The sequence below is a fragment of the Ziziphus jujuba genome, chromosome 1, assembly GCF_031755915.1.
Source record: "Ziziphus jujuba cultivar Dongzao chromosome 1, ASM3175591v1".
Taxonomy (NCBI): domain Eukaryota; kingdom Viridiplantae; phylum Streptophyta; class Magnoliopsida; order Rosales; family Rhamnaceae; genus Ziziphus; species Ziziphus jujuba.
This window is the reverse complement of record NC_083379.1, coordinates 9,808,876-9,830,416: the sequence shown is the minus strand read 5'-3', so window position 1 is coordinate 9,830,416 and position 21,541 is coordinate 9,808,876. Positions and strand designations below refer to the sequence as shown.

General features: G+C 32.6%; 3 protein-coding genes across 3 annotated transcripts; 1 reads left to right on the top strand and 2 right to left on the bottom strand.

The window, feature by feature from the left end:
- The first annotated feature begins 6,591 nt into the window (after positions 1–6,591).
- LOC107435206 (cytochrome b561 and DOMON domain-containing protein At5g47530) lies at positions 6,592–9,040 on the top strand. Its single transcript, XM_016046766.4, has 3 exons — positions 6,592–7,434; positions 8,075–8,329; positions 8,450–9,040. Exons 1-3 carry the CDS (start codon positions 6,823–6,825, stop codon positions 8,765–8,767), a joined length of 1,185 nt encoding a protein of 394 aa, XP_015902252.2. The 5' UTR covers positions 6,592–6,822; the 3' UTR covers positions 8,768–9,040.
- Positions 9,041–9,465: 425 nt separating this feature from the next.
- Positions 9,466–14,143, bottom strand: LOC107435207 (inositol-phosphate phosphatase). The gene is made up of 12 exons (XM_048470300.2): positions 13,668–14,143; positions 13,454–13,509; positions 13,282–13,332; positions 12,512–12,592; positions 12,299–12,402; positions 12,115–12,199; positions 11,865–11,919; positions 11,724–11,767; positions 10,601–10,669; positions 10,418–10,518; positions 10,281–10,337; positions 9,466–9,865 (listed from the first exon to the last, which is right to left on the bottom strand). Exons 1-12 carry the CDS (start codon positions 13,678–13,680, stop codon positions 9,769–9,771), a joined length of 813 nt encoding a protein of 270 aa, XP_048326257.2. The 5' UTR covers positions 13,681–14,143; the 3' UTR covers positions 9,466–9,768.
- An 815-nt stretch (positions 14,144–14,958) lies between these two features.
- LOC107434857 (putative MO25-like protein At5g47540) lies at positions 14,959–20,448 on the bottom strand. Its single transcript, XM_016046351.4, has 11 exons — positions 20,029–20,448; positions 19,163–19,324; positions 18,791–18,909; positions 17,995–18,069; positions 17,521–17,614; positions 16,872–16,931; positions 16,453–16,521; positions 16,094–16,192; positions 15,727–15,771; positions 15,532–15,634; positions 14,959–15,452 (listed from the first exon to the last, which is right to left on the bottom strand). Exons 1-11 carry the CDS (start codon positions 20,146–20,148, stop codon positions 15,376–15,378), a joined length of 1,023 nt encoding a protein of 340 aa, XP_015901837.1. The 5' UTR covers positions 20,149–20,448; the 3' UTR covers positions 14,959–15,375.
- Between the last annotated feature and the right edge of the window lie 1,093 nt (positions 20,449–21,541).

Below are 21,541 nucleotides of genomic sequence, written 5' to 3'. Positions count from 1 at the left end.
CAGTTACTTATAAGTTTTTGGTTTTTTAATTTATTTACGGTTTTTTTTTTTTAAATATATCTGGAATGCATTAAATGATGTTCCTATAACCTTTTGCAGAGGGTATAATAATTTCTTATTTGCTGGCATGGGTCCACTAGATCAACTAGTCCACTCTGGCTCCTCCCTTAAAAGTTCAAACCTTATGAAGCTCAAATTTTGAGTTTGGGTGGTTTTGATGATCAATCGTCGGATTGGGGTCTCTTTTTGTGTGAGCTTAGTTTTGGGCTTAAACATTGGATTGGATCCTTTAATTTTGCGTAGCCCATAATGTTCAAGGCCTTCAAAAAAAAAAAAAACATAAAAAACATTGAGGAAAATTCCAAACATTTATTAAAGAAATATGACTAATCACTTTTACTTGTTCATGAAAGCACGTATAATACTTTATTTTAAACTTTAATGCTGTAAAGGATCTAAAATAAACCTTTATGAGGTGTTTGGATAATGATAAAATTAGTAAGAATTTAAAATTTTTTAATAAAATTTTTTTTTATTTGGATAATTTAAAAAAAAAAAATTTGTGAACTCCAGCAGAAAATAAATATCAAAATGTGGATACGAATCTTCTAAAAAATATGTCATTTTAGAATTTTTAAAAAAATTAGTTTTAAATTTTTTTTAAATACAATTTTATCCTTAATTTTAATGCATAAATTTATTTAATTATTTATAAGTTCTATTTTCTTTTATAATCAACTAAATACTATAAAAAGAATTTTAAAAAAACTTATTTTCAAAAAACTAAATCTCAGAAAACTAATTTTTAAAAATCAGATTTTTTTCAATACTTTTTCTTTTATCAAACAGGTCATTAGAGAAATTCTAAACATTTAGAGAAATGTGAATAAACAAGTTTTGACAATAAATTAACCAATTTAAAATATTATATTCAACAATATTCTAAACAATTTTGCTTGTTCAATAAATCCTTTAGAATAATTTGTTTTAAACTTTAAAACTCTAATCATCTAAAAATGATTCAATAAAGAGAATTAAAAATAAACATTTAGGGAAATATGACATTGCAAACAAGTTTTGACAAATATCAACCATTTCCAATTCTAAATAATACGTTCAATAATATAATCTAGAAAGCCTTTAAAATACTTTATTTTAACCTCAAACCTCTAAATCTCAAAATGTTTCGTTAAAAATGGTCTAAAACAAAAAAATTTGCAAAGTGTATAAACAAATTTTGATAATAGAAATGAAAGAGAGAAAGGTACGTAGAAGATGATTAATCAATGTGCAAGCATTTTGAATTTTCTTTCCATACGACTATTTGCTTTTTAATTGTGTACGTTATCCCAATATCCAATGTTATCCAACGTAGATATACACCATCATATTCCACGATCTAAGGCAAAATAAAAGAAAACCAGGTATCTTTTCATATTGATATTCCATTATATAGGTCCTGAAAAATATTTTTAATTGGTGTCCAAACCTTAACAGTTCATCGGGCTTGATTTGTTTGTTTATCATTCTACTCTTGAAAGAGTGTCGTAAGCAACAAGCTGGGATTCCAAAATGTAAAAATCAAGACTATATTATAATATCTATAGCAGAAATGAGGACAAAAAAAATGGTTGTTGCGGGGTTTGAATAATTATGTTAGTGATATATATATATATATATATATATATATATATATATATATGTATGTATGTAAAGGTAGCGATACATTGTTGAAGACTTCTTCGAAACCTCCTCATCAGAAACTTTGTTTTCCTTTTTCTGAGTTCAGGTCAAGGTTCGTAAAGACCGCCTACCAACATATGCCTCTTGGCCAATTCAAATTTTAAACAAATATATATATATATATATATATATATAAATCTATATTCAAATACCCATAAGCTTCGACATCATTTTATTTATTGGTCCTAATCCCACCAACTCTTAGAAACATTTAGCACACCTTATTGACAAATTGACCAAAGTCAGTGTCATAAATTTAATTTACCCCATTCTCTCTCATTAATTTTTCTTAAGAATAACGATCTATATAAATGTTACCTTTATTTCTCCGTTGGGAAAATCAGCAATATTATGCATGCACATGTTACTCACATTTCTGAAGCATTACATCATGAATTTCAGAAAACAAATATTATAACAACATCCATGTATGTGTATATATTTATCAAAAAAAAAAAAAAATTCATTTACGCATATATTTTTGCGTTATGATCTTCAATGGTAATTTTCTAATTGATTTCAAACGTATGTACGGCAATATAGCTTCTCCTTTCGTGTGTGCTAATTAGTCATTTTTTTAATCATAACAATTCATTTACTCAGTTAATTTAGTAATCTTTTGCATAGAAAATAAATAAATATATAAAGCTTGTCAATTTGATAAATTTTCCTTTTTCAGACAAATTATCATCAAATGGAGAATGGCTTATTTGTTTTTTCTAGAAGAATTGTCAATTACTTGTTCAACATGTAAATTAAATTTTTTCAGGTCGAAAAATCCTTATAAGAATAATTTGCGTTGGTTTTAGACTTTCTAATGCTGAGTCATTAAAATAGAAAATTTTTCCATTCTCTCATTGGCTTTTTCTTTTTCTTTTTTTGGTTTGGTCCACCAAATAGATCGACAGGGGAAATTTGATGCATCATGTATGCAGATTATGCAGAGTCCATATATTTACTACTTACCAAATTAATCTATTTATATAACGATTAGTTTAATTAATCGATCATCTTTATAAAAAATGATCAGTTTTGGTGAGGCATAAATTTAATTCATATAGGCTGCAAGACTCATGTGGAAGAGGAAGCAAAATGAGTCATATATTTTATCATAAGTAGTATAAATTAGTTAATATGAATCTAATTCTGATTTAGGATTAGATTGCAATCTATGGAAGAATTCTAAATTTGAAAACAACATGGAAACATGGAGAGAAATTTAGATGCGCATGGTGACAGTTAATATGATAAAGACCACACCCTGATCATACACAGACGCACACGTTGACATTATAATTGGCTGGATGGTTAACAACCATTTTCCACCTTAGTAACTTTGATCAAGACAGTTAAAAATAATAATAATAATAATAATAATGTTAAAAAAATATAAAAAAAACACAACAATATCGGAGTTGTTAGAGCAAAATCCTAACTTATTTTGGCCATATTAATTTGGACCATAAACTGTTTCTTTCTAAATGGTTTTTTTTTTTTTTTCTTTTTATGCACGGTTTGCTGCAATACACGTATATATTATCTTTTTAATTTGAAAATTCAGAAATATGCGTATGTTGGGGTACAAGTACTTTTTTCTGATTTAATTACTAAAGAGTCGCTTTCTGCTAAAACTTTAGTGTTCTTTTGTTTTTTGTTTGACCAGAGCTAAAGCCTGCTTAGTTGACTAATCTGGTTTCTTAACATTTATATTTTAAAATTATTTATTTTTTTGAAGCAAAATGCTGCAAGCTTTCCATCATGCTTACATTTGCTAAACTTGCGTATGTATTTAATTCGTATATACATATATATCAATTATCAATCTAATTGATCTAAAAACAAGATCTAACATTCACACCAAACAATCGTGGGTTTGAAACTTTTTTTCTCCCTCTTTAAAATAGAAATGATTGTAAACCGATTAAAAGAGTAGATAATGGTTTAATATCTCTAATTTATTTTTATACTCTGCATAACTAGAATCAGATACATTTAATGCTGACAAAAAGGTCAACATTAATAGTTTTAAACTCCGCACAGCTAAATAATCCTTCTTTTCCTTTGTTTTTTTTTTTTTTTTTGTTTTTTGGTTTGGGATATCAATTAAACATTCCTTTATCAGCTAATTAATCTTTGAGTTAATAATAACTTTTTGACCAAATATGTGTGTCTCACTATTGTCGTTGTGATTCACCTGATCAGGATCCTTTTGGCTGTACGAGTCGTGGCGTTGTCCCCCCAGGAAACCAATATATAAACGGTTTTAAAGATAATTTTTTAAGAAATTGTACCAATAAATTCTTCGATAAAAATAAAACATCTCAACAATAAACACACAACCCAGTATCAAACAATTGATGAACCAAGATCAATCAATATAATATTTGATGAACCTTGAAATTTTTTATTCACCTTGAAAGATTATATATATATATATATATCAGATTATTTACAGCTATGTCAGATTTGCAATTTACTTTTGAACTTTGCATTATTTGTCACCTATATTTTCTCTTTTTTTTACAGAAATGTACACTTATACCTAGTAAATTATGTATAGTCTATTTTAGTTTTTAGATTAATTGATTTTAAAATGAATGGCTATAATTAAGAACTAAGTATCAATAAGCATTGAAAAGAAATCAATAGAGAATCCAAGTACCTGAAGCAAAGAAGTTTTCAATATGGACATATTCAGTGTAAACATATTCCAAAAAGAACGCGTGGTGTTGAAAAGGTGATGAGAGCTTCAAAGTTTCGCACTGAAACATCATCAAATTAATCTTACCATCTGTAACAAATAAACTATTGTTTTCACCAAAAACCCCTTTTCACATTGTTGTTTTTTTTTTTTTAAGATAATCTCTTTTCACATTTAGATGTTAATATTGTCAATAATAAATTAGCAATTGACAAAGTTGATCAAGTCCCACTATATAAGCTCGTATATATAAAGTGAGAATTGGGTCTTCATTTACTAATACCAAAGTTATTTAAAAAAAAAAAGAATGAAATGGTAAACATTAGAAGAACAAAAAATAAAGAAACGGTAAACTTTATGGTTCTAATGCCACTTCCAAAAAGGACTTTTCTTCAAATTAATTAAGACCAATTTTAAAGTGTCGACCATTAAAGAACCCCAAAAAATTAAGCAATAAAAAAAAAAAAAAAACATATGTGGTGGGTACACTGTCACTTGCAATATTCAATTAATAATCTATCTTTAATTTCTCCTTAATTTCTCTTTCAATTATTGTCCTTTATTCGTATATGGAAAATTAGTTTACCTACTAGTTTTCAATTTGTTTTTTTATTTTAATAAATAAAAAGATTAATATACAATTTGGTCTGGGTCCATTATCGTAATGGGGATTGACACAAAACATGCAAAAATTAAGACAAAAGAGAAAATATTTTATAAAAATTTTCAGATTCTTTCATACACAAATCATGCTCGACATTGAGGCGTTGTCGTTTTGTATTGATTCCTGAAATTATGCAACAAGTTTATAATTAATCAAATACTAAACAAATAAAATTAAACTAATACGTACGAAGTTTCTCTTAAGGCGTACCGTTGAGGCTTCGGTGGCTACGCTAACACAGAAGATTACAAAGGGAAACGACAACGGACCAAGGCGGTGCATGAAGACAAAATACAATGTTGGGTGTGGGTCATTATCGTTTGTGAATCCAACTTGCTGGGCCCCCAAAAGAATTAAAAAGCCCGATTGTTGACCTAAGATTCCACGTGTCAGTGGGCCTAATGGTGTTAAGGTGGGGGATTTGGTTTGACTTTGACCAGGAGAGGGTCTACCTTATAACTTAGCTGCTCAACCGTACACCTAATTCCAACCCATCCTTTGTTGAACTCGTAAGAGAGATGTTCCCAAAAACGAAATCGTTTTAAATCCGTCGTCGTGTATGACGAGTTCCTACTTCCTTGTATATCCTAACTCGGTTTGATATTACAACTCATTAGGAAGTGAGGGGTTGTTGGTTTTCAGTGGCAGCTTGGCCTGCAAATGTGGATCTTTGACCTTATCAGCTCTATGACTTTAGTGAGACTAATTCTGGGTTGTTTGGCAACCAGGTTACTCTTTTAACTTTACCTTAGTTGAGGACTTCTTGAATAATTTCATTATTAGACTATATGGGAATGAATTCATGATTAACCAATTGGTAGTCAAGATTAATTTTTGAGAATTTATGCTATAACTTAATAGACATCTACATTAGGAAAGTTTTAGGAAATTTTTTTTTTTTTTTTTTGCTTCTTATTTAGAAAAAAGTTATTATTATTATTATTATTATTATTATTTTAATTTCATACTTAAAATTGAGGGCCAAATTTAGGAAATAACACCTCAATTGTATATGTGAACCGTTGGGAATTAAAAAAGAAAAAAGTATGAATGTGACTAAAGATGATTCATTATCATCACTATTCTCGATTGAAAAAAAAAAAAAGAGTATAAAGAAAACAACCGTTTTGTCAAATAGAAAAACAAAAAAGACATGTGAGCATGTAAGCCACCCCAACAATAGTTTTGTTTTGGCGAGCCCTTAATGACGCATCAAAAACCGGCTCCATTCTCCAACTCAATTTTGTAACTCTTTTCTGGCCCAAGTTTGGCCAGGACAGGTGTGAAAAGGGAAAGTCGGTTCTCCAAAGTCCAAACAATCATTCTTTTTTTTATTTTTTTTTCCTTTTTTTTTGTCTAAAAATAAAATATTAAAAAAATAAATTAAAAACTAAAATATTAGAACCTTCCCAAACTCCGACTAAATGCTCAACCAACCTAACCCCACCAACTCCTATAATAAGACCCCTTCTTTCTTTAAATTTTTACAACTCTAACTTTACCTGAATTCACAGTTTTTGGTTTTTTGTGCTTTCTGTTCCATTCTTCTTCAACGCTTCAACAGAACGCAAAACAGAAAAAAAAAAAAAAACCAAAACACAACACAAACTTAGATTTTTTTTATTTTTTATTTTTAAAATTTGCTCTGTCTTTTTTATTTGAAAGCTCTGTTTTGGGTTCTGTGTTTTTGATTCAGAAACCCCAACAAGGAAGGATGTTGAAGATCTTGGTAGCTTTATCATTGATAGCTTCATCATCACTGTTTTCCACATGCTATGCTCAAACATGCAACAGCCACACCTTCTCTAGCAACCAAAACTTCGCTACCTGCAATGATCTTCCATATCTGAACTCTTTCCTCTATTGGAATTACGACCAGGCTACAGGGAAGCTCCAAATGGCGTTCAGACAAACTGGGGTCACATCGTCCACGTGGGTTTCATGGGCTATCAACCCGACCGCCGCACAAATGCCCGGCTCCCAATGTCTGGTCGCGTACCCGAAATCCGATGGCACACCGCATGTGTACACGTCGCCTATTGGGAACAGTTATAGTACTAGTTTGGCCGAAGGGAATTTGACTTACCAAGTTTCCGATCTAACGGCCACGTATCAGAACAGTGAGATGGTAATCTTTGCCACCTGGTCGCTTCCGACAACCACCGCCACAATCAACCAGGTTTGGCAATCGGGTCCGCTTTCTGGAGGCAATCCTGGACAACATGGTAGCGCCGCAGCTAATCTGAATTCCAAAGGTACCGTTAATCTGCTTTCTGGCCAAACCCAAAGCCAAGCAGGTGGAAACTCCAGAACCAGAAAGAGAAATGTAAGTTTTTTTTTTTTTTAGCCCGTTTAAATCTCTACTTTTGCTGGAAACTGGGTTTTTGTTTTTGATTTTGGGTTTGTGTTTATAAATTTTTCTGACCGATTTATTCTTGATATCATCGAACATGAGCTTTTTTTGGTTTTAATCTTTCAAAGTATCGTGTTTTGCGCTGATTTTTAAGATGTTTTTTATTTGGTATTTTCTGCCTTGTTGACCCTGTTTTCGCGTTTCTTCCATTGTCTTATTTGTCAACCCAAAAAAACGTATAATTTTTATGATTAGAAAGAGCGTGACAGAAAGAGAGAAAAGAGATAAAAGATTTCAAGTTTATATCTTTTGTTAAATTTAATATATATTTATTTTCACAAGTCCTGCAAAGAATCTGTTTTCCCTTTTAATTTCCTTTTCTTTTTTCAAATAGAGATTTTTATATTTATTTTATTGGATATTTTATTATCTTGGTTTACTGTTCAGAAACAAAAACATATGGGCTTCGAATTTTATGTTTCAGTTCAGGCTTTGATAATTTTGAGAAAAATACTATTTTTGGGTCATTTTTTTTTTTAAAGAGTTTGGTTCACTTTAGAAACAACTAATCAAATCTAACACGTTTACTGGCATTTGAAATGGAATTTTACAGATACATGGAGTTCTAAATGCAGTGAGTTGGGGTATCTTGATGCCACTTGGTGCTATAATAGCAAGGTACTTGAAGGTATTCAAATCTGCAGACCCCGCATGGTTTTACCTTCATATCACCTGCCAAACCTCCGCTTACATCATCGGGGTCGCCGGCTGGGCTACCGGTCTCAAACTCGGAAGCGACAACGGCAAAATCCAGTATGACGCCCATAGGAACATTGGCATAACCCTTTTCTGCCTTGGCACACTTCAGGTACACAAAATTTTGCCAAATATCAATACCCTTTTCCAACTTGAAACAGTTTTACCAAATTGCATATATATATATATATATATAAGCCTAAGTCATGGAAAATGCTTGAATGTTCAATAGGTATTTGCTTTGCTTCTGAGGCCCAAGCCAGATCACAAATACAGATTGTACTGGAATATCTATCATCACACAGTTGGATACGTAGTCATAATCCTAAGCATCATCAACATATTTAAGGGATTAGACATCTTGGACCCTGAGAAGAAATGGAAAGATTCTTATATTGGAATTATCATTGCCTTGGGAGCTATTGCTGTGTTGTTGGAAGCTTACACATGGTTTATTGTGCTGAAGAGGAAGAGATCAGAAGGAAAAGTGCAGTACAATGGAACTAATGGTGTCAATGGCCATGGTGCTAGGCAACAACAGGGAGTATAGGAACTTACATGACTGATGGTTGAAGCATCTGCTTTTTTCTTCTTCTTCTGTTCCATTTCTCTTTCATCTACATATTGTTTGCTTCTTTTACCCTTTTGTATATTTTAAGGGAAGAGTTTGATGGATTGGTCAGAGGTAATTCTTTCATTAGGCTAGTTTGTAGGATTGTGTGTTTGGGCGGGTTTTCTTTTACCTTTCATGGAGCTCTACTTTGAGAGGTAACATATATGTTACTCTTATTTCTTCTGTTTATTTTATTATTATGCTTTCTCCTATTATATTCATTATTTTTCAGCTTATTGTCAATGTCTTTTACCTTAGGTAAGAATTTATACATCAACTTAAGAACCTCAACAACTCCCAATTGATCTTAATATCGCAAGAAAAAAAAATTAAATTCCCAAGACTCTTAAAATCATATATTACTCCTTTATGCTATGAAGAATTAAAAAAAAAAAAAGAAAAAAAAAAAAAAGAACAGGACAGAAGTTACTTCAAGCTCTTTGTTTTTTTTTTCGGCTCCTTTAATTCATTCTATATACACTTTCTTTTATTTTTACCGGAAGCTGACTTGTATTACCAAAATAAAAAAATAAAAAAAATGAGGAAGCTTTAAAGTAAGGGGATTTTTAGTCCAACCTTAATAATGGGAAAATGAGATGTGCACCAAATGTATTTGACTCAAATTTTCAATCATATTTGGGAAAAAAACAGCAATTGTTTAGACTTTAGAGCAATGCAAATTTCAATTATTAACCATGTGTCAACTGAATAGATTCTATAAATAATTATGATATTGCCTGAGGCCACATGGCAATCGGAAGAATCATTACAAAAATCAACTCTTTCTTTTTTTTTTTTTTTTTTTTTTCGGCAAAGACCTTTTGGCATATGACTAGCCAACTGCTAGATGCTTCTCGGCATGAACAATGTACCTAAAACTGGAACATACATTAAAATAAATTATACTTTCCAGTTCTCACATATTGGTCGAATCTGTCTCATTCCGACTCCTGCAATGCCTTGATAAATGCATCCTTAAGCAGAGGGTTTGAAGCTGCTACTCTTTGAGATGTGATGTCAAAGTCCTTACCAGATCTGAACCAAATCAACCATCACAATTTCTTAAGTTAGACAAAATTCCGTACAAAATCTTACGCATGCTAAGCTCAAGATGTTTTCTTAATTAAAAAGAAAAGAAGAGATGATGATTTAGACAGTTGTGCACTACCAGAGAACCATTAACATATCCAATGGAACAAAATTAGTAGGTAATCATGGACATATATATCCTCCTCGTATATCAATAAATGGAAACCACATGCAAGGTCCAGTTTTGAATGAGGAGAATAGCATGATGAAAAATCATTTAATCCAACTCGATGAAATGTAAATGTCCAAAAAATCAACATGTAACACAAGTTGAAAGAAAATACCTTCTCTAGAGTCTTTTATATTCTCGTTGTTAAGGAAAGTGGAAAGAAAATGAATGCATATGAAGTTTAATACTTACGGATCATATACAAGTCCCCCAGCTTCTTTAACAATAACAGCACCACCGGCCACATCCCTGAGGACAGGAGAAAACGATGTCTAAACTGTACTCTGTACAATAAATACTAACTGGATAGGAATAGTATAAAATCATACCAAGGACCCCCAAATCCAAGTTCGTAAAACAGATCAAGCCTCCCGCATGCAATTCCACAGAGATTCAATGCACAGGAGCCACTCATCCGAAGAGATCTCACCTGACAAGAAGAGAATCTGACATTATCTATACTCTTTGGACACAATAACTTAACCTCAATAGACAAAAGAATCTGATTTTACCTTATAAAGTAAGCTATTAATTCTGTTTGTAGTAGCATCTATTGTCAACTTATCACGTTTTGTTCCTGCCTGCTCTTGCAAGAGATTAAAACTATTAGTTTTCAACATGCTAGCATATTGAAAGGGTATTATCACATGAGCTATTCATTTCTGAAGCAGCAGAATGAAATATGGAATACAATCTAAATGCATTTATCAGCATTTTTACAAATTCAGATGCTATCATGCAAAAGCAATAAAGAGGATGCTCACAAGGACATTTAGTCTCAATGCCAAAACATTAGCTTATAGAACTTAACTGCAACTTAATCCCAAGGGAGAGCCTATCATTACTAATTCTCTCTAGATCCTTGTTCAAATAAACTGCAATTGAGTCCTAGTATATCCTGGGCTTCCTAATTCTTTTCAGTCTCTTGTCTAAGTAAAAACTTTCGAAGTATATTTTATCTTGCTCTATCAATTTACAGTCCTTTTAGGGATTAGAAGAGGAAGTAAGAATATTCATATGTCCAATACTTGGAGGATATGATAATATGTCTATCCTAACTGATTCTCTCTAGTTTCTTGTTCAAGTGAACTGCACTTTAATCCCAGTATATGCTGGGTGTCCTAATTCTTTTCAGTCACTCGTATAAAGTAAAACCTTTTGCTGTATATTTTATCTTGCTCTTTCAATTGACAGTCCTTTTAGGGAGTAGAATAGGGAAGAAACAATATTCATATGCCCAATGCTTGGAGGCTATGATAATATTTCTTCATTTTGACACAAATGTCTACACACTACCAGGAAAATGAACAGCAACTAAGAAAATATGCAGATGTGCAGGTCTCTGATACAGACATGTTCATAAGAAGAAACTTATACAAGGGATTTCCTAGCTGCAATAATTTAAAATATTTACATATCAAATTTACAAGCTTGGACCAAAGAAAAACTTTTGCAGACTCCAAAGATGTTCATGCTGAGACACATAATCAACACAAGGTAAACACAATTATGACCAAAAACAAAAGAAACTGAAACCAGAAAACAGGAATTAAGTATGCTGTCGAGCAAAGGTATCAGACTTTTCGGTATAATAATTTAACATCAACCACCAAGCTGTATGAAATGCTTACATACCTCAGTTGCAAGAAGAGACTTTACAAGTTCATCTTGAGATGACACTGCAAGATTCAAAAACACCAGTATGCAGATCTTAGATGTCACAAGAAAGAATAATTAGGAAAATGTAAGGTTACAGATAAAGGACAGCCAAATCACCTTTTATTGGATTTCCATTCAGAAAAGCACCTTTTCCATGGACTCCAGTGAAAAGCTACAAATTTCACAGACACCATAGTTACACTTTGTTCAGCCAGATATAACATACTAGAACTCAATTTAAGAATTGACTTTGGTACGAATCAAGGTTATTCAATTTATCTGTCATAAGTAATTCTAGCTGTTGATAATATGGAACTTGCAGCTGACTGCTTGGACTCAAACATGTATGAAGGTTACGAGTCCTCACCTCATTAATTATTGGATTGTAAACAACACCAACTGTGGGAACCTTTCCAATTGTAAGACCAATGGAGATGCACACAAATGGAAATCTGTAGATTAATGATGCCATGAGAATAATGATGATGAGCATCGCTTCATCTCATAAAAGTTACGTATCGCCAGACACAGCAAAAGAAAGTAAAATATACCCATGCACAAAGTTTGTGGTTCCATCCAGAGGATCAACTATCCAAGTGGGTTCATCAGTTAGCTCTGTAACACCATTAGCAGCAGTAGTTTCCTCTCCAATGAACTAAATTGAACACATTAAATTAATATTCAGGGGACAAAATTTGCTACATTTTTGAGCATCTACTTTTAAGTAGTATAGCAGAGCTAGAAAAAGATGAGTAAGAATTAACCTTGTGCGTGGGGAAATGTTTCTTAAGATGATTAAATATGAGATCTTCACATGCCTTGTCAGTTTCTGTGACCAAATCCACCTGCAACCCACATATGAAGTGGAGGTTGAAAAGAAAAAATTCTTTAATTTCAAAATTATAGGTAGCGAGATACTTCGTTTTATTCACATCTCAATAGATATTTTTTGCACTCCACCATGCTGGTTGTTATCACATTTACTCCTAAATCATAACCATTTATCAATGAATTAGTGTGAGATTTTTCTTCTAAACATACTAGCCTTTCGATAAGCATTGTAATGCATCATTGCTATCAAATAGCTCTTCCTTCGAATTCTACTTCAACGCAGTTCAGCCACATCCACACTTATCAATTGGTGCAAACTGCATTATCCCAACTTCAGAAATTCCTTCCTAATAATCTTCACTTAATTTTCTCTATCAATTCCCTTTTTTCAAGAAAAAGCATTTCATGCAAACTGAGATACCAAAATTGCGAATGTGGAATCTTAGAAAGACACTTGCCTAACCCAATAGAGTAATTGCTAAAAGCAAGCAACGCTATTTCACTCAGAATGGTTACATCAACACCTTTATAATTCCATGAAAATAAATGTATACTAATTTCAGATTTAACAATCTCTTTGATTACAGAGAAAAGGAATGTCTTATCTTTTAAGATTCACCACAATTTCGTTATTTCCCTCTTTAATTTATTTATTATTTTACTTTTTTACACAAAGAGAATCGAAGGAAGGAGAAAGAAAGACCTGGCCTTTATGCTCCACATGTTTGGTCTGATAGAACCCTTTACGAATTACCTGCAAAAGATATAAACTAGATTCAATAATAGTGGAACAACAGGTAAAGAATAAAACATTATAATAATAACTTTATAAAAATAAAATAAAAAAAGAGAACTTTTTTTTGTAGAAAACAGACCTCTCCAGCTATCTTGGCTGCATCAACTGCAACGGCGAGGAACTCGTCTACCGAATCTAAATGCCACGGATTAAAAACAAAACCAAAAAAATAACATGAAAATTCAAAATCCAAACACAGACATTGAAGCAAATATGAATTTAAACGAACACACAAAAACAAAAAAACGCGAGGGAGATAGATTGGAGAACGTTGGATTGAAGGTGGGCCCTACCAATTTCTGCCATTTTTGTTATGAATGAGTGATGAGAAAGAGAGAGTGAGAGAGAAAGGAGATGATGAAGCAGATAGACAGCTTCTTCTCACGGAGCACGATTGCACGAACACATGAACAAAAATGAAAGCCCCTTGGTTCCTATTTATTTATTCATACAGGTCAGTGCCACACCATAACACCCGTGGGCTCTCCCTTATTTACCCCCTTCCTTCCTTTATTTGTTTTTGATTGGTCGTTTGAAAAAAGTGCGGTCCGCCTACTTAAAGAAGTTATTCAAATAGACTAGGTTCTTCCCACGCCGCGAAAGAAAGCATAACGATGGTGGGAATTTTAAGAACAATACGAAATAATATGCCACCTTTTAAATGCAGAGAACCAGAGAGAGCAAGCAATTGATTATTGCTAATCACACATACAAATTATAATCCAGTTGAACTACTTTTTTTTTTAATTTTTTATCCTTTTTCCTATTCCATTTTGATTGGGAAAGTAGAGAGGTGCTCTTTAGAGAAAAAAAAAAAAAAAAAAAAAAGAAAAAAAAGGAAGGATCTTGCCTACTTGGTAAGAATGCTGAATATGTACAAAATATGGGGTTATGGGGTTATGGCTTTTTTTTTTTTTTTTTTTTTTTTTTTTTTTTTTTTTCTGGGCCATTTTATTTTCCGTTTTTGGGTGTAAATATAATGATGTAAAAGTGAGACTAATTTATGGTATCTTTTCAATTAGGGAACCTTCCTAAAGTTACTACAAAACAGTACGGTTCTTAATTCGATAAAGATATAAGAATAGGTAGATTCATGGAATATGCCGAAATATGCCTTGAAAAATAAGTTTTGATTTTGGTGTCTCGTGACTCTCACTGTCAGTCAGTACCACATGCAACATGATCCATGGCCTGTCTATCCCTCATCTAGACAGTGACCTTTTTTTTTTCAATTTTTAATTTTTATTTTATTTTAATTTTTTAATAATTTTGCTTGAAAGTAGACAGTGACCTTTATTCTCCTTTGCCTTTTCCGTGAAATAAAGTAATTTTTTTTTTTCATTTTTTAGGTCTTAAAAGATGAAGTAGTCAAGTTTCACAAATGTGATTTAAAGATCCTCGGATCTTTTCAGTTAAATGACATTTTGGGTACCTAGGATTTTTTCATCTTGATGTGGTATCATGCTTTAAAATTGTGTTTTTTATAAATCGCTCTAACGAGTTGTTTTCGACTCCCAAGTCTAATCCAGTATACAAATATTGAAGCAGGGGAAAAAAAAAAAAAAAAAAAAAAACACAGAAAACTTCATTTTACTTTTCTACATAAATATTTATTTCAGCTAACTTCGATCCTTTTACATACAACAAACTTTCATAAGTTCAAGAAGCTTGCACAGAGGAAGGACAATGGTATTGAAGAAATATACAACAAACGGTGATAATCAGAGAATATCAAACAGAAGAACAAACTTCCTGGTAAAACATTCAATGACCCCTTTTCACCCAAGTTCTGCATTTAACTTATATCATCAATTTATTTATCTACCTTTTACAAAAGCGTATTCAATTCTATAGCAGCCTTTAACTACAAATGAGGACTTACAGAAATAAAGAAACATGGGGCATTTTCAAGTAGGGAAAGTGCCCCATGTCGAAGACCATAGGAGCTATAACATTATATTTGAATTGCACAAACAACTCTTCATGCAAACAAAAGCTTGATCATGTGCGTTCTTTAGGTTCAAGGGCAGCAATTTCTTTCACCACTTGAGCTTTGTCTGCTTCAAACTGTTCATCCTCTGCAACACAAAATGCCAGAATGGTATAAACAAGTGCCTGGCAGACTGTTACAATAATTATTTATAAATGATTATGTACCTTTATCTGTTTTGAAATTAGCAAAGAGACGCAGTAGTTTGCTTCTATTTGCCACAAGGATGCTCACAATATCAGCAGGTTTGTTTTGATTAGCGGCAAATAGCTGTAAAATTTAAACATGTTAACTACAAAGAACTTAAGGAACTCTTAAACATTCACCAATGAATAAAGACGGCTTCATACAAAATTTCCTACCTTAAACACATGAAATGCTTCTATTTGGATGCTCTTGCTCGATTCCTGCAAAGGGGGGGGGGGAAGGAAAATACCATTCAACACTTTTTTTTGTAGTTAATAATATTGAGAACATTGCTTTTTGACCACCCAAAAAGTTATCATCAAAAAGCTAACAAAAGAACTTCAAACAAACTTATCCTCTTCTCTTTTTGCGTTGTGCATCCCTATGGGGGGAGGAGGTCTAGCTAATGAAAAGTTAAAGCACTCATTAAGCATCATAATGCTTTGGGAAGATTTATAATGTACTTTCCATGAAGAAAATAAAAGGACAAGGGAAGGTTGTCAAGAAAATTAATATCAAGCAATTTTTGAAAGTAGATCATACTCTGAGAAGATTCATAAGAATCCTTAAGTTGTCCCTTGAGCTCACATATCGAGTCATTACTGCTGAATTTGAACGATCAAGCAGCATATCCCCTAATAGCTGTGATTAAGAAAGAAGCCATATCAGAAAACATTATATTGGTCAGCTTTGAAACAGCAATTACACAAATGGCACAGCCTATCTCTAACTGATAACAATCTAATAGACAAGCCAACCTTTAGTTTTTGGGTTTGTGGGAGAAAGGGAACCGAACTCTCAATATTCAGAAAAGATATTTATTGTTTTCAATATATTGACAAATTAACTTTTTTCATTTTACATTTAAAGATAACAGGGCAAAAGTCAAGTATCTTACACACCTTGACAGCTTGTCTTCTGGTGATGTAATTGGTAGACTCCAGTAGCTTGGAGTTATACTCTTCAAAAAACTGAAACCAGCAAAAGAGTTGGAGAATGTCAAGTCAGGTCAAACAGAAACCTAAAAAGATATTGACACAGCAACAGAAAAGTTCAGTAAAACGAGGGCAGCAAAGAAGAAAAAAAAAATTTGGCAAAAGATATAACAATTGTTATCCTTAATGGCAATTTAAATTGTTAGAATTTTATATTTTAAACAAAGCACATCAGGTGCTTTAATTATAATTTCTCGACCAAGTATATTATTCATGCTTCTCATTGCACATATGTGGGTTTGTGTCTGGTGAGGTTGTAAACAGAAATCAAAAGGGAAACACACAAAGAGATTTACTTATGTAAACAAAGGAAAAGCAACACTAACCCAGTCATAATTTTTGGAAAGAAATTCAGCTACCGTAGATTTATGCCTTGTCAAGAGTTCCTGCAAGAAAATCATATCAATCCTAATGCAATGGCAACACAACTACATGACTTGAAGAATAAAAGTACAAAACCCTCAAGCACCTAACAAAAAATCAAGAAAAAAGTACAAAAAGAAAAATTCAACGAGCATATTGAAGTAGGCCAATATTTGCTCTACCATGCTCATAACCATTTTATAGAGTAAGAATATTATGGACAATCATATTTTTGGAAATTGGAAGACATTCTTTAGAAACAAAATGTAGCAACAATTGCCTGTTCAGTTTGAACAGTGAGTCACAGTGAATTCCTTAATAGAGCTGGAGTAATTGCATTTACCAGATTCCATCCACTGAGTAGGTTGGTTTTGTGAATATAAGAAAACAGATACATAAATACACACACACACACACACATATATAAATATATATATATATATATATACATATAGGGAGAAACACACACACACACACACACATAGGGAGAAACACACACGCGCACACACACACACACACACACACACACACATATATATATATATATATATAGAGAGAGAGAGAGAGAGACAGCGAGATTATTAATCAATACTTCTATTGGGTTAAGCTAACCTTAAATGTGGCCGCAGCATCTGCAGCAATATCAAAATTGGGAAGTTGTATATAATCAAAGAACTTCTTCATGTGTGCTGATTCCAAAACGTACCTGCAAACAAATGAGAAAAGGCTCATAAGTAGAGAGATTTCCACAGTTAAGCAATTCCTGAAACTATTATCATATCTTGACAAGATTTATATGCCATGTTTAATTACCTGTAGGATGAAATATAAAATGCTTGTCATTAATCAATAACCATTTAACATTTTCCAATCACTTATACTTGATATTCACCAAAAAGAATTACTTATACTTGGTAAACCAATAGACATGCTAATGTCTCTGACCATGATAAAACATAAATCCATCAATGAGGAAAAACATTGATCCAGAGGATAAAATATTATATTTCTCACAAGCAGTCAAGCACATAAATTTGAACAGGAAAAGTGAAATTGCAAATTAAACTGATCGACTCATTTCCTTACCTTGCAACACTTTGGTGACGTATACACTCCCTCAACATTGCACCATAATGTAAAGCCATTTCTGTGTTTTCGTACCTATATGAACAAGATATAACATCATCACAGGACTATCACTCAGTATTTGAACAAGTAATCATATTTTGAAAACTTTAAGTCCATTTACATGTATATATATATATATATATATGTATATCTTCAGTTAGCAACACCTTCAGACAATTGTAAATCTAAATCTTCACGGCAGAAAAGGCAATGTAGCATATTATACAATAGTGAATTATTTAGTGATTATATCAATCCAATACCTCAAGTGCTCTAGGCATGAACATAAATGAACAGTCTATTTCCAATTTAATGAAACCACAAAGACTTCTGAAACCTCCCTATTTCTGTGGAACATTTTCGCATCATCACTTAGTAGCTCAAACTTAATCAAATATCCAGATACAAGAAAAGGAACTTCAATCTGAACTTATACATCATAATAGGATACTAACATTTTTCTCCAGAAAAACAAAGAACTTGGTGACAAATGAATAGTCCAGGGAAACTCTTCTTTGAGCTTGAAGTCCATCAGTATCCATAATTCAAACAATACTTTTTACCACCAGAAGTAGGAAACAAAACAGTAATAATGAAAGGAAATGTGAAAGACAGTTTACCCATGCCAAAAGAGAAAATAAGTGAAGAGAAAGTTAAGACACAAATCAGTATGTAAATTAAAAAGTTCCTCTAATTTCCATTATTGTGATAAAACTTCTCAAATTTTAGCAGATTAAATATAATAGGTCCTTACCCTGATATCAGAGTATCCATTAAATCAATGTTAGCTTCCAAATAGTCGGATGCAATCAACTTCGAATGAACTTGCTGCCGTTGTAAATTTGCAACAACTTGAGTGGCATCTTTTCGGGTCTGCACAAGGTAATGCTGTCAGGATAACTGACAACACCATAAAAACACTAACTAGTAATAAGCCTAGTGATTGGAAATTGCATGTCCTAACGTCATCAAGCCAAACATGTTGATGAACATACAAATTGCTAATCAATATATCCCTTAGGGGAGCACATGAAACTGAAAAGTACATACCACATAGAAAAGAAAGAGAGAAACTAATTTAACTTAGAGACAATAAATAAACCCAAGGTGCTCTTCTCATGCTTACCTCCAAGTTCAATTTTGGAAGACACCTAATTAGAAGACGAAGTGTGTTCTCTCTAAAAAACTCCTGGGTCAACTGTGCACAGGCCTCTGAGACTGGCTCAGACTCACTATTGCCATAAAGAATTGACTTCATCTCCCTGATATTTTTAGATAATTCTAACATCTGCCAGTAATGCCACAATAAAGGAAAGGTTAAACTTTTCTATCAAATAGCAAAAACACATTAAAAATTGATTAAGTAAATAATAGGGAAGTTTGCACACACATATCATCACTATTTATGCTTGTTTTGCTGCATATTAAATTGTACATTCACATAAATAAGTGAATTGCGTGATTTGAAAAAAAAAAGAAAAACAGAGACTAAAATATTTCTACTTTTTCCCGTAATAGTCAAATTCAGTGAGCTCTAATTCATGCATCCGCAGATTTCTCACATTATCGCATCCATGGCCACTGTAACAAAATACTAAAAACACTTTTTCACGCACTAAAAGCTGATTTACTGGCAACACAAAGAAATTGAAGAATGGTCGAATACAGAGACTAAATTGCTTCAATACCCAATCCAATCAGGAGTTCAAAAATTGGATCTTTCACAATGCCCAATTCAACTACTTCTCAAAAGTTAAAAACTTTATATCCAATTCATAAACTAAAACACCAAACAAACAAAAAAAAAAAAAAAGAAGGGAAATCTGAATAATTTTTACCCATCCCTATGCCCTTTCCAGCACAAAGCTCATCAAAATGACCACCAATTCGGATCCAGTTAAAAAAATATTAAAAAAAAAAAATTCAAACAAAAACCTAATTGGGAAAGGAGAAGTGGAAATGGATTAGATCGGGTAAAGAGAAAAATCGGACCTTGTCTTCGCGCTTGCCCTCACGGGTATCAGACATGCGGTCGGCAAACATAAGGAGATCGCGGGTCTGGCGGACGACATCGACAGGAGTGCGGGGCTTGGGCTTGAAGAGGCCCTTCATTTTCTTGGTGCTCGGAGATGACTCTAAACTCACAGTTTGGGGCTGGCAAGGAGGCTGTTGTTTCTGCGACTTGGAGTGCGATAGCGAGAGCCCCTCGACCTCCGCCGAGGCACTCCGAACCGCCCCTTGTATTGGGGCACAGTTTCCTATTTTTCTTCTTTCGTCTCCAAGCACTGAGCTTTTCTGTGGTTTTTTCTCTTTTTCTTTTTTAAAATTTTTTCTCTCTCCTAGGGTTTCTCTGCTCCCAAAATCAACCTGATTTAAGCGCGACTCAGAAAGAGGAAATGAGTGAGATACAGGACGACCTTAGTATTTCCCCCTTTTTTCTTTTTTCTTTTTTTTTTCCCTTCTCTCTCTCTCTCATTAATTTTTTAATTTTGGATTTTTTTTTTTTTTATTCTCAATAATAAAATATCTGTACAGTGAAATTATTGTGTAAAAAAAAAAAAAAAAAATTGGCATAAATTTGGCGCCATCTGACAGTTCTGCTTTGGGATTCTCTCCAACCGTTGGTAGGTCGTTAAAATCTCAGGTAGGCATTGGGTGGCGGAGATGAGTGGAGCTGTAGAGCGGAGTGAGTGATTATATGGTTGCGGGTGCAGTGAATATGTGACAAGTGGCACCCACATATTGGCTTAAAAATAAACCTTTAAAACAGTGACATAATGTTATCCTTTATTATTTTCACAATTACATAAATTTAATAATCTATAATTACATTAATACATTGCGAATAAAACATATTCCACCTCATAGAATACTTATTAAATGTTTATTTGTGGATAATCTATCACATTACAATCTATGTCATCTATATAACGGTTTCATACAAGTGATTTTTTTTTTTTTTTTTTGGGTCATATGCTTGAGTTTAATTGAAAGAAGTTAATACATTTATTCATTGTTGAGAAAAAGGAAAAAGAAAAATATAGGTATATGTAGAGAATGAACTACAAGAGAAAAAGAAGAAGATAATTGTATTTGAAGCTATTTGATATATTTTTGATTGAATATTGGTTAGAAGTGATGAACCACTTAGTTAAATGAGCCAAATATAGAAAATGAAATCCACTTGAAAGTGGAGTTGAAAATGAATTAATTAAAGACAAAAGGGTGTACTTCCTGTGAATAAAAAAATTATAAGAGCAGATGATCTAGGTAATTAAAAAATAAAAAAAAAACATAATGCATGAACAAGCAAAGTGGCTAACCTCTGTAATTAGATAGAAGTGTCAAAGTATGTGTATATATATATATATATGTATGTATGTATGTATGTATGGTACTTTCCTCTCTCACATGCCTCGTTTTTGCTTCACATCACATGCCACGCCTACCAAATACAAAACAGAAGTGGTACTTACAGGATAATCAGCTTTTTGTCAAGAAAGAT